Source organism: Sus scrofa, chromosome 6 (assembly GCF_054392235.1).
Source record: "Sus scrofa isolate SSC_HxYL_T2T_F1_AM1 chromosome 6, Sscrofa_HxYL_maternal_Yorkshire_Landrace_v2.0, whole genome shotgun sequence".
NCBI lineage: Eukaryota > Metazoa > Chordata > Mammalia > Artiodactyla > Suidae > Sus > Sus scrofa.
The window spans coordinates 68,697,967-68,711,199 of NC_139388.1; the positions used below are offsets into that span (position 1 = coordinate 68,697,967).

The 13,233-nt window shown below is 64.0% G+C and overlaps 1 protein-coding gene across 1 annotated transcript in view; it reads left to right on the top strand.

Moving 5' to 3' along the window:
• Positions 1–8,415: 8,415 nt before the first annotated feature.
• The window catches only part of SKI (SKI proto-oncogene), a 54,928-nt gene continuing 50,110 nt past the window's right edge, over positions 8,416–13,233 (top strand). The window contains exon 1 of the mRNA XM_021095201.2: positions 8,416–10,041. Coding sequence (XP_020950860.1) covers positions 9,073–10,041 — 969 coding nt within the window. The 5' untranslated portion in view covers positions 8,416–9,072. The remainder of the gene's footprint in view (positions 10,042–13,233) is intronic.

Here is a 13,233-nt window from a genome sequence, read left to right on the forward strand (position 1 = left end):
CACCCGCCCTGCCAGGCCCCCGGAGGCCGGGCGGCCTCGAGGTCGCCACATCTGTTTTGGTCCAGCAGCTGAGGCCAGGCCTGCTGTGGAGGCAGGAGGCTGGCAGTGCCTAGGGCTCCGAGGTGGGCATTTGGGTGTATCTGCTTGGCACGACGGGAAAGGGGCCCACTCTTCCCTCCCCTCACGTCCAAGAGGCCTTCTGGGCAGGGGCAAGGGCTTTGGAGGTGCCACCTGTGGGGGGAGGTGGGCAGAGCTTGGGGGCACCGGGTGAGGCCACCACCTGAGCAGCCCCCTTGGCAGTGGTGGGCCTGACACACCCTCACTGCCGATGGCGACTCCCAGGCCCTGGAGCACCCCTCTGCGCAGCTGACTGGTGAGGCAGGTCCTGGCTGAGTGCTGGATGCTGGACCCACGTGTGCTCCGGCCCAGGCCCTGCTGCCATGCAGGAGCGGCCCTCTCCCCCTGGAGGTGAGGGGTGGGCCCCTTTCCCGTGCCAGGCAGGGCCACCCAAAGCCCAGCCCAGGGCCCGAGGCACTGCCAGCCCCCCCGCCCCTGCAGGCCCGTCCTGAGTGTGAGGCGCACACACCCTTGGCCCCCGATGAGCTGTCCTTACACATGGACCACGAGGCTGGCCCCACAGAAGGTTCTGTGGGGGAAGGTGGCTCCCTGCGAGACAGAGGCCCAGGAGAAGCCCCAGGGAAGGTCGGCAGCCCGAGTGAAGCAGCTTCTCTGGAAAGCCACGTAGCTCCCTCGCTTTGCAAAAGCCACTTTCTCGTCTCTGACGTAGAAACTGAAGACCAGAAACACCGAAGTACCACATAGGTGTGTCCCGAAACCTCGGCAGGGGTGCATCATCATTCAGTTGAAAACAGGAGTTCCCGTCGTGGCGCAGCGGAAACACATCTGCCTAGGAACCATGGGGTTGCGGGTTCGATCCCTGGCCTCGCTCAGTGGCTTAAGGATCCAGCGTTGCCCTGAGCTGTGGTGTAGGTCGCAGACGTGGCTCGGATCCTGCGTTGCTGTGACTGTGGTGTAGGCTGGTGGCTGCAGCTCCGATTCGACCCCTAGCCTGAGAACCTCCATATGCCATGGGTGCAGCCCTGAAAAAAAAGCAAAAAACCCAACTTCTTGTGATTCCTATCTTGATTCCTCCCCTCATTGATGACTTTTTCAAAGGGTGTTCTTATTGTTTTCGGGGGTGGGGGGGGTTGGAAGTTCCTGGGCTAGGGATTGAACCTGGAACAACCCAAGCCACTACCGTGACAACACCAGATCCTTAATCTGCTGCACCGCAGAAGAATCTCCTCAAAGTGTGTTTTTTTGGGTTTTTTTGTTTTTGTTTTTGTTTTTGTTTTCCTTTTTAGGGCCACATCTGTGTCATACAGAAGTTCCCAGGCTAGGGGTTGAATTGGAGCTGCAGCCGCTGGCCTACGCCACAGCCACAGCCATGTAAGAGCCAAGCTGCATCTGTGACCTACACCCCAGCTCATGGCAACACTTACTCCTTAACCCACTGAGGGAGGCCAGGGATTGGGCCTCCGTCCTCATGGACGCTAGTCAGATTCATTAACCACCGAGTCACATGGGAACGCCCAAAGTGTGTTCTTTTTTTTTTCTTTTTTGTCTTTTTGTCCCTTTTAGGGCCGCACCCACAGCGCATGGAGTTTCCCAGGCTAGGGGTCTAATCAGAGCTGTAGCGTCCGGCCGACACCACAGCCACAGCCACAGCCACGTGGGATCCAAGCCTTGTCTGCAACCTACACCATAGCTCACGGCAACACTGGATCCTTAACCCACTGAGCGAGGCCAGGGACCAAACCTGCAACCTCATGGTTCCCAGTCCGATGCGTTAACCACTGCGCCACGATGGGAACTCCACGTGTGTTCTTCAGGGTCCCAATCAGTGGCATTTTTTTGTGGGAATGTGAGTTCATCTTTTTGTTGGTATTTATTTTTAGTTTAGAGTTGTGTTTGATTTAATTCTTACCAGAGAACGTCAGATATGTAGGTGAAAAGAACAAAGAGAACCCAAAAGGTTGGGACTCTTTTGACGGGTCTGCAGTGAGCCGGTGCCGCACCAGAGCCTGGGCCCCGGGGCCTGGTCTCCCACGCTCTTGATGCTCTGAGCTCTTTCTTGTCTGGTTTTTCTCCATTTTTCTAAATTATGTGCTCTGGCTGCTTCTTTTTCTTTTTCTTTGTTTCTTTTTACAGCCACACTGGTGGCACACGGAGGTCCCCAGGCTAGGGGTAGAATTGGAGCTGCAGCCACCGGCCTACACCACAGCCACAGCAACGCCAGATCCGAGCCTCATCTGCTGACCTACACCACAGCTCATGGCAACACAGGATCCTTAACCCACTGAGTGAGGCTGGGGATCGAACCTGCATCCTTGGAGTTCCCGTCGTGGCCCAGCAGAAAAGCATCTGACTAGCACCCGTGAAGTTGGCCTCGCTCAGTGGGTTAAGGATCCGGCGTTGCCATGAGCTGTGGCGTAGATCGCAGACGCGGCTGGGATCCGGTGTTGCTGTGGCTGTGGCGTAGGGTGGCAGCCGCAGCTCCAATTCGACCCCTAGCCTGGGGACCTCTGCGTGCCAGCGGGTACAACCCCAAAAATGTTAGAAAAAAAAAGAAAACCCGCATCCTCGTGGATACTAGTTGGGTTTCTAGGCCACTGAGCAACAACAGGAGCGCTTCCACTTTTCTAAATTATGTGCTCTTGCTTCTTTCTTCATTTACAAATTTCAGACGTTGCGAGACATCGCAGGGGTGGCTCTGCCCCACACCCCCTTCCCCCTTAGACTCTCTCCTCTCACTTCTTCCCAGTTGAGCCAGGTTGCTGTTACGCTGCTAAAACTCTGTGAAAACCGCCCACCACTGAGCCGAGCAGTGAGCTCTGCTTGGAGCTCCTCTTTGTTTTTCCTGGAGTTTATGTTTGCCTTGCTTTATTTTTCATGTGTGGTGTTTTCTCACTGCCTGTAGCTGACACCTCCCCCATCATCCGGCAGACTCTGATCTCATCCAGGGCTTCCCATGTTCCATGGGCACCCTCTGCCCACCTGGCCTGCTCTGGGCTGCCTGGTCTCGGGGCTCCTCCCTCAGGCCGCTGGGCAGAATCCCGAAGTCCCCTTCTTGGGCTGGCCAGCCCCTTCTCAGCTTGTGTTATGGTGGACGCTCCAATTTAACAGTGGCCTGTGGCCTCCACTCTGTCCCACTCTGGCCCTAACTCCTGGTCTTCAGTGGGCGTGAGGCCAGCTCCGAGCCCCACAGAGGCTGCTCGACCTCCACCCTGCCCTCCACAGTGGCTTGCCTTCTGGCCTCGTTTCCAGCTCTGTGGAGCTCCCTTCCTTCTGCATTTCCACAGAACATTTAAAGCACAGGCCTATATTCTGCGGCAGGTGTTTGTGCTGGAGATGGGGTCCAGCTCCTCTGCCAGCCCAGTTCGTGCTGCTGCCCCTGCCCCGAGGCCTCACCCTGCCGTGCCCTGTGGTAGGCCTTCCAGCTGGAGCCCACTCTGCTGGGCAGCTTGGAGAACTCCCACCTCCTCCCCATAGCTTTCTCACAAATAATTTTGCATGTTTTCTAACAATCTCAAGCCTACAGAGAATTTAGAAGTTGCAAGAATAGCGCAGGAGCCACCCCACACATGCCCTGCAAACCCCTCGATGGCGACTTGGTAACCTGGTGCCCTAACACGCCCATGACACCCCGACCCGGGCAGGGCGGCTGCTTGGCCCCCAGACCACGTCGAGGCTTTCCGGTTGCTCTGATGACATCCTTTGCAGTCACGAGATGCAGCCGGGACCACACATTGCACTGAGCTGGCGCCTCTTTCTCTCCATTGTTCTGGAATATTCCTTCCCTGATGCCTTGGGAGTCTCCCGGCCTGTCCTTCTGTGTGGCTGTCAGAGGTGCCATCAGGGACAGATGCCAGTTGTCCTCTGTGGCAGGAGGCTCACAGAAGTGCCCAGCCCACCTGTCAGGTGGTGCAGCGTTGTGCAGGTTCCATGCCCCACGGGGTCCACTTTTCTTTTTTGGCAGTGTCCGTGGCATACAGAAGTTCTTGGGCCAGGGACTGAACCCAGGCCACAGCAGTGACGTGAGCCATAGCAGTGACAGCAGACCCTTATGCCACCGAGCCACCAGGGAACTCCAGGGTTGTCCACTTTGATGGTCTGGTTTTGGTGGCACCAGCCAGCGTCTCCCCTGGGGACTCCTTTTCCCTGAGCAGCTGACAGAAGCCTCGTGGGGAACAGTAGAACTGTGCAAAGAGCCCATTTCCCATCAAACTTTCATCTTACAAATACTTTTTTTCTTTTCGGCCGCACCTGCAGTAAGTTCCCAGGCCGGGGATCAAACCTGAGCCGCAGCTATGACCTACTGCACAGCTGTGCAACACTGGATCCTAAACCCAGTGTGTCAGGCTGGGGACTGAACTCCCATCTCCACAGTGACCCAAGCTGCTACATTCGCACCATTAACCCATGGCACCACAGCAGGAACTCCACAGATAGGCTTATTTTAATAAATGGTTAAATGCACGTGGGCCTGCAGTTTTCTACTTTATTCCGTGGCTATAACCCACAGCACCTATTATGATCTCTGACTTGCTGGGGGCCCTTCTGCCTTAAGCCGCCTGCATATCCCTTCCCTGCTCTCCATACGTCCCGACGCAGTAAGATGTTTGAAACTCATCCTGCACCCTTTTCCCCAGCCCCGCGACCAGCCACTTCTCCAGGGCACTCTGGCTCCTTTCAGTAGAAGGTGGAACTTAGAAGCCAAGACGCAAGTTCTCAGGGTGCTTGCTGCTGTTGGGGTGTCGCTCCCCCACTGTCTCAGTGGGCAAAGCCAGGGAGTACACGGCTGTCTGTACAAACCCGCACCTACTTCTGTAGTTTTGCTATTTGCTTATAAACTTTAAAATTCCCGGGTTCGCACGGGTATTGCCAACTCTAATCGCTTTTTCACCCCTCCTCATATTTTGAATTTCCACCTCTAACAGCAAGAGACGTGAACTGCCACCAGCAGAGTGATTCCTTATCGGCGCCATCCCACTCGTGATCCATCTCCTGCCCCAAGGACGGGACGTCTCTTCTCCTCTCCTCTCCTCCTTGGGCTCTGACCTCCGTCAGGCCCACCCCCTGGGTTGGCTCTAAGCCCCAGGACCCAGTCCCAGGAGCCCGGGATGTCAGGGTCGTAACACACCCGGGCGTCCTGCCCCCCCTTCCTTCCTCCCTCCAACCCCAACTTTGTGTCCTGGAAACACCCCTCCAACGAACTCTTTGCCCTCAAGCCTTTGTCTCAGGTCTGCTTTTGGCAGAACCCAAACTAAGACAAAAGTCTTCTCTAGCATTTTATCAAGCTCATGTTACTCGAATAATTTTATTTTCAAATTTAAAGTTTTAGAACAGAATCCTGGCACTTTCCTGACAATGGCAGTTTGTGCTTGTCTGAGAGCAGGGGTTTTCTTCCCAAGAAGTAGGCGCAGGGGGCAGGTGGGAGCCAGGGAGGGCAGGGCTGTTTCTCCGGGAAGCCGTCTGTTGGGGGTCTTGAGTAGGGCCCGCTGATCCGAGCTTCCCAGCCCATTTCTCCAGCTGGGTCTCTGAGCTGCCCCCAAGGCAAGGGGCACCCATCACTCTGGTCCTGGAGTGCTGCTGGCTCCAAAGCCAGCGCCCAGCCCTTGGCGGCCTCTGCAGGACCTGGATGACCTCACTCCCTTGCAGCTGGGTGGGCAACCCTTGGGCTCCTTTGCTGTAGGAGACGGAAGCCATGTGGGGCAGAGCCTGGTCTCTTTCCCCTCTGGTCCCAGCACCTGGCTTGTGCCTGCAGGGGACGAGCTCCACAGCATGTGCTTATCTTGCGAGCAAACCCAGACATGACCAGCTGCCCACACCCATCAGCGTGGCAAGTGCTGGAGAGGGAGGGCCTGGTGCCACGGGTTCCTGCCTCTGGCACCCAACCGGCTGTACCTGTGGCCTGGACCCCCAACCTGCCGGTGTGGCAGGAGACAGAGGGAGGGGTAGGACAGCTGCTGGGATGGATGGGAGGGAGGAGGGCGAGCAGGTGGGAGCCCCTCCAGCTGCGCTCACGGGGAAGACAGGGCCTGGCTGACTCTGTGCACGGCTGGCCCTTGCTGGAAGGGGTGGGCTCTGTTGCTCTGGAAACTCCAGCATCTTTGGGGGAAGAAGACCTCAGAGTCTACGGAGACAGAGAAGTCGTAGAGATGAGTTTGGGTGCTCCCTGCTTCTCAAGGCCCTTCACCCCTCACCTGTCCCCTGCTGCACCCACTGCACCCCAATTCAGCTTCAGTCTGGGTTCTGAAGCTCTGGGAGTGTCGGCCCGTGCCCAAGGCCCCTTCCCAGGGCCCAGCAAAGCCGGGGCTGGGGGCCGGTGGAGCACGGTGAGCCAACCACTGCCCATCTGGGGGGCTCAGACTCAGGGCCCTCCTGGGAGTGCCCATCGGGTCAAAAGAGCAGGAGGAATTGTGTGCTTGGCTGGAAACCCTCCCTCCAGCCCTCTGGTGCTCCAACCAGCTTCTTCCGATTACAGGTTGTCTGAGCAGTATGGGAGTCAGGTCCACGTGGAAGGAACCGAGCCAGGTGCAAAAGAAACATTTTTGGCCTGTACAGTGGCCAAGAAAACAGCCTCCGAAAGTAGAGAAGTCCTTTTTCTTGTTTTTTAAAACACCCCTTCCCCAGTTTTCTCGTGTTGGGGCACTGGAGTGAGCAGTGGAAAGGACAGTCCCCAGGACATAGGTGAGGGCGGGCAGGGAGCAGTCAGGTCCTCAAACGTGGGGCACTGCGCCCTGAATCTCAAGGGCCCCAGAGCCTGCCTGGGTCTGCAGGTGTACAGGTGTGGGGTCACCGGCCCATCCTAGCTGCCTATCCAGACACGTGGCCGTGCCCGAGAGGTGACTGAGGCCTGCGGAGATGCCCGGTCGGCTGCCCGGAGCAGACACTCCCCCAGAGCAGAGCTGGGTTGGGGCCAGCTCCAGCTTCCCCTGGGGAGTCAGGAACAGCAGGTGACAGGCTGAAGTGGGTGCGGCCTTCTCACCCACTGTGCCCCATGTGCCCCCCAGTGCCCAGGCCAGTTTGGGTGCTCTCATCCCGTGGAGGAAAAGGTGCCACTGCCGGGTTGGGCTGGAGTGTCCTTCTGCCCTCAGGTTGAGCACAGCCTAAACCTACCTCCTGACCCCGAGTGCCCTGCCCCCAGGCCTCTGCTGGATGCTGCCTCCTCTGGGGGCGCCCCCCCTCCAGCCTGTTCCACCCGGCGCCTTCTGGTTGGCCCCTTGCCCTAGTACAGCCAGTGTGTGGAAGGACGGCAGTGGGGTCTCGGCCTAGGTGCCCTGCAGATGTATAAATGGCTCTCTGGGCCTGGGCGCTGCGGGGTTAGGGCAGGGCCAGTCTGTACTGAGGACACGCGCTGCGCAGCGACCTGGGAGGACCACGCGGACACAGCCCCCAGAGGCAAGCCCTGTCCTGTGGCGCAGCAGTCCTGCACTGGAGCTGGCAGGAGGTGCGGCTGCTGGCTGTGTGGGGAGACCCGGGTGCGGGGTCACAGCGTGGCCCTTCCTGCCAGCAGTCATGCCTTGGCGGTCGGTCCCCAGGACAGGCTGCACGGGGTCTGTCTCCTGCGGGGGGGGTGTGTGTCTCCGGGGTGCTGCACTCCTAACCCACATCGTGTTGCTTGGTGTCCCTGTACTATGTGCGACTTGGATCATTTTGCCTGGTGTCCCCATCGTGTGCGTGGGGACCGCGGCGTTGATGGAGGACGCGCGGCCCGTCCTGTCCGCTCCTCAGCTGGTCTGCGGTTGTGGTGGGGGCCCCGTGTGGGTTTCTGGGCTCTGGTGGCGACGGGGCGGCGGGCCGGGGGCCTTCGCGGCCGCGCAGGAAGCGGCCTCCGCCGGATGAGGGGCCTGGGGCGCCGCCGTCGCCCCCGCGGAGCCGCCTTCCGGCGGGTGGGGCCGATCGGCGCCGAACAGCGCTGAACCCCTGGCGGCTGCGGCCGAGCGGAGCCGAGCGGAGCCGAGCAGACCCGAGTCCCCGGCGGGCTGGGCCGAGCGGAGCCGAGTCCCGGGCGGACGGGCCCGAGCGCGGCCGAGCGCGGCCGAGCGCCGGGCGTGGGCGGGGGGAGCGCGCGTTCCTGGAAGAGCCGGGTCGGGGGGCCGGCGCATTCCAGGCCGGCGCTCGGCTGAGGCGGACGCGCGGCCCCAGACGACGCGCGGGGCGGGGCGGCGGCGCGGCGCGGGGCGGGGCGCGGGGCGGGGCGGCGGCGTGAGCTCAGCGCCCGGCGCTCAGTCCGAGCTGGAGCGAGCCGCCGGGAGGATGTGCGCCGATCCCCGCGCCGCCGCCGCCGCCGCGGTCTGAGGCCGCCGCCACAGGCGCTCCGCCGCCCCGGAAGCCGCGCGCGCGCGCGCGCGGGCGGGCGGGCAGGCCGCGGAGCCGGGCGCGGGCGGCGGGGTGGGCGCGGGCCGGGCCGGGAGGCCGGCGGCGGGCGCGACGCGGCCGGCCAGCGCCGCCGGGACGAGCCGGGCGGGCGCCGCGCGGTGGGAGGAGCGGGGCGGCGGCGGCGGCGCGCCGCGCGAGGACGGCCCGGCGGGCCCCGCGCCCGCGCCCCCGCTCCTCCCGGGCCCCTCGGCCTCGGCCGCCGCGGCGATTCGCGCCTCGCGGCGCCGGCACCTGCCCGCGCGCCCCCCGCGAGCCCCGGGCCCGCGAGCGTTGGCGTTGGCGTTGGCGGCGCGCGCTGGGGCATGCCCCGCGCCTAGGGCCCGGGGGGCGCGCGGGGGGCGCGCGGGGGGCCCGGGCGGCGGCGGGCGCGGCGCGGGGCGCGTGGATGTGGCGCCGGGCCCGGGCGGCGGCGGGCTGCAGCGGCGGGACCCCTTCGCCCCGCCCGCCTTCCCCTTCGCGCCCCCGGGCGAGGCCGAGGCCGCGGCCGTGATCGGCCGGGAGCCGGTGGCGGGGGGCGGCCGGGGCCGGGGCCGGGGGCGCCGCCGGGGCGCGCGGGGCGGCGGCGGCGGGGGCCGCGGGGGCCCGGGCGCGCGGGAGCGGGAGCGGCCTGGGGAGCCGGAGCGCACCATGGAGGCGGCGGCGGGCGGCCGGGGCGGCTTTCAGCCGCACCCGGGGCTGCAGAAGACGCTGGAGCAGTTCCACCTGAGCTCCATGAGCTCGCTGGGCGGCCCGGCCGCCTTCTCGGCGCGCTGGGCGCAGGAGGCCTACAAGAAGGAGAGCGCCAAGGAGGCGGGCGCGGCCGCGGTGCCGGCGCCGGTGCCCGCGGCCGCCGAGCCTCCGCCGGTGCTGCACCTGCCCGCCATCCAGCCGCCGCCGCCCGTGCTGCCCGGGCCCTTCTTCATGCCGTCCGACCGCTCCACGGAGCGCTGCGAGACCGTGCTGGAGGGCGAGACCATCTCGTGCTTCGTGGTGGGCGGCGAGAAGCGCCTGTGTCTGCCGCAGATCCTCAACTCGGTGCTGCGCGACTTCTCGCTGCAGCAGATCAACTCGGTGTGCGACGAGCTGCACATCTACTGCTCGCGCTGCACGGCCGACCAGCTGGAGATCCTCAAAGTCATGGGCATCCTGCCCTTCTCGGCGCCCTCGTGCGGGCTCATCACCAAGACGGACGCCGAGCGCCTGTGCAACGCGCTGCTCTACGGCGGCGCCTACCCGCCGCCCTGCAAGCAGGAGCTGGCCGCCAGCCTGGCGCTGGGCCTGGAGCGCAGCGAGCGCAGCGTGCGCGTGTACCACGAGTGCTTCGGCAAGTGCAAGGGACTGCTGGTCCCCGAGCTGTACAGCAGCCCGAGCGCCGCCTGCATCCAGTGCCTGGACTGCTCTCTCCTGTACCCACCGCATAAGTTCGTGGTGCACTCGCACAAGGCCCTGGAGAACCGGACCTGCCACTGGGGCTTCGACTCGGCCAACTGGCGGGCCTACATCCTGCTGAGCCAGGACTACACCGGCAAGGAGGAGCAGGCGCGCCTCGGCAGATGCCTGGACGACGTCAAGGAGAAGTTCGACTACGGCAACAAGTACAAGAGGCGGGCGCCCCGGGTGAGTGTCCTGCGAGCGGCGGCGGCGCGCCTGGGGGGGGGGCGGCGGCGGTGGGGGGGGGGGTGGTGGCTGTGGGCAGGGGCTGGGGCGCGCGGTGCGACCTGTGCTTCCTCCGCCTCCACACGTCTCGGTGTTTTGTTTTGTTTTGTTTTAAGGAGACTGGGGTGGGGGGGCAGGGGAGTGTCCTTGTCCCCCTAGAGGGCCAGGTAGCCCGGGAGGAAGAGCCTCCTGTCTGACTCCCAGCCTGAGCCAGGCTGGCCTGGTTGGGAGCCCTGGGGAGCCTGGGGCAGGCTTGGTGGGCGAAGCCTTGCTGAGGCCCACGGTCATTGCCCAGACAGCCGGGAGGGGCAGGCTGCAGACCTTGGACTCTCTGTCCCGAGTCCCCGGGAAAGTGGTTCTGGCTGGGCCCAAGCTGGAGCTCCAAGTCCAGTCCTTCCTCGGGCCCAAAGCAAGTGTCCAGCCCCCATGCGCGAGGGGGACTGCCCTGGCCCCCAAGCTCCCAGGCTCGCACACGGGGTGCCTGGCACTTCCCAGCAGGCAGAACTTGGCCAGGCGGGGCCTGTTTGTGCCTTGAAGTCTCGGGAGACAGACTCAAAGCCCAAGCCAGGTGTCCAGGCCCTGGTGGCAGGGGGCCGAGACTTGGCGACTCCAGCTCTCTGTGTCTGCCCTGGCCTGGCAGGCAGTGAATTGTGGAGTCCCCCGTGTGGGGGCGAGGGCTGCTTGGCACAGGGCTTGGGGACTGGTCAGCGGGCACCCAGGGCCCCGGGTGTCAGGGTAGCCGCCGGCCTGTGATTCGTTTTGGACATGTCCTTATCTCCTTGTTTCCTTCTCGCTGAAACGCCGAAGGGTGCAGCAGGGAGGCCGCTGGCCGAGGCGCTGTTGTTTGCCAGGCTGGGGGTCTGTGTGATCCGGCCTGGCTGCTCCCGGGCCACCAGGCGCCCCAGCCCTCCATCAGGGTCGACACCAACTTTTCATGGCGTCTTCCCCCCGCCCCAAGTATTTGCAACTTTTCTTTGAAATATGCAGGCTTATTAAATTGCACACACAGAATGCTGCACTGGCTCAGCTATTCTTGGGAGGCCTAATTAATTCAGCTATTGCATCAAACTTTTTTTTTTCCAAATCTGTGAATAGATGCTCCCCCCAGTTCTCTCTGGGCGCCTCTCCAGCGGAGTGTCAGAGTCTCAGGGAGCGGAGGAGGGGAGGGAATAAGGGCCTGCTGCCCGCGCTCAGAGGGGCCACCGCGTGTGCGTCCGTGTATCTGGTGGTGGTGCTGCCCTTGGCTAGGCCAGCGCCCAGGTGGCAGCTGTCTGCAGGCTGTGGAGTTGGCACGGGGTGGGGGAGCCGGTCTGGGTGGGCAGCTCGGTGGGGGAGGGTGCCCATGGGAACGGCTGCCGGCAGATCTCAGCAGGCTGGCCAGGCCCGTCGTGCAGGCTGCTGTTGGCTGTGGGTGGCGTGATGGGTGCTCCCCGGGGCCTGGGGTGCCCGCTCCCTCGACAGCCATCTTGCCGGCGCTGGTGGGTTCTGGCGGGCTGGTTAAGCCTGTGGTGGGCAAGGCTGTGGCGGGTTCCTCTGCTCCAGAGTGGACAGCAGAGGGTCCACGGGTGGTTGGGACTGCGGCAGGGTGTGTGCCCGTCTGGGTCCTGGTCTGGGTCCTGGGTGGTTGGGACTGTCTTGCTGGGGTCTGCTTTTTGTCATCGCTGAAGGCCCTTCCGGGCCCTGGTGTCCGCAGGCTCAGGGAAGGCCTGGCCCAAGCTGGTGGCCTGGAGGGGAGGCCGGAGCATGCTGGTGATTTCAACAGATGGTCAGCGCCCCGTCCTCCTCCGCTGCTCTCCGCAGTGCTGCTCGGAAACCTCGTTTCCTGCTTAGAAAAACGCCACGGGTGACGATGAAGACAGGGTCATCGGAAGGGGTTGGAGTCTCCGGGTCTCAGTGTCACCCCGCCCTTGGTGACCAGGGTCGCGGGCCTCCTCCAGGCCCCGGCTGCTGGCCGGCCGCTCCCTGGCTCCCCCCCCCCGCCCCCCGTCTTGGGACCCGCCGCCCTGGCCCTGTGGCTGAGCAGCCGGGAATTCTGGGGTGCCTGGTCCCTTTGGGGTGCGCCCGGCCGTGCCCTTGCCTGTCTACCCGCCAGCGACACCCGGGAGGAGGCGGGGGTCTCAGCCTCAGGGTTGTTCTGGAGGCAGCAGCCTAGACAGACCCTCCCTCCCAGTGCCTGCTCGGGCCCCGCTCCGCCCGCTCCTCGCGCCCGGGTCTTCATGGAGTCTGTTTTGACTTTTTTCCGCCTCTTTTCTGGCTTATTTAAATATGTTTGTCCCACTGAGAACGAGGCCCGAAGGGAACCAAGACTGTTCTGGGCCCTCTCTCAGCAGGGACACGGCTCGCCGGGCCTCGGGGTCCCGGTGTTGGGGGCCTCGGGGTGGCCCGGGTCTCCTGCCGGCCGGGACTCCTCTGCCATCAGCAGCGGCGTGAGCCCCGTGGCTCTGAGGCCCGACCGAGGCTTGCTCTGCGCTGCCTGCGGCCTGACCACGGCGGGGTGGCTGTCCCTGTGGTCGCCCCAGCGAGGGCCGGGGGCAGGGATGGGTCTCCAGCCTCGAGCCCGGAACCCCTGCGTGCAGGCGGGGCCGTCCTCAGCGACACTCTGCGCCTTGCCCTCAGCCTCGCGGGCTCCCTGACCTCGAGGCACTGGCTTGATCTCTTTGTGCCTCGGTGTTCTCACGTGGGAAAGGGGGGCTGTGGTAGGTGGCGGCCGCTGCCGACGGTTTTGGGGTGTTCCGGTGGCGAGTGCCGCCAGGCGGGGCGGGGATGCGGGGTGAGGGGCCGGGGCCTTTCCCGCACCGTCTCCCCTTCTCTTCTGTCCACGAGCTCTTTGCACGGCTGAGGCCCTTTGCACTTGACCGTGGGGAGTGCTGTCGGTTTGGGGGGCGTTGGTGCCGCCAGCTCCCTCCGTCCTGCTGGCTGCTGACCGCGGCCTCTGGGGGCACAGAGGTCCCAGTTCTCAGAGCGGAGACCGTGTGGCCGCGCGTTGTCCCCCGTCCTTCCAACGCTGGGCTCTCCGGGGAGGCTTTGTCGTAGAACTGCCCCTGCTGTCTGCCTGGGGCTGCTTGGCTGACGGCCCCCGAGGGGTGCAGCCTGAGCTTCCACGACGGCCCTGTAGGGAGAGCGGGGCTCCCTCAGAGCAGAGACTGGCGCGGC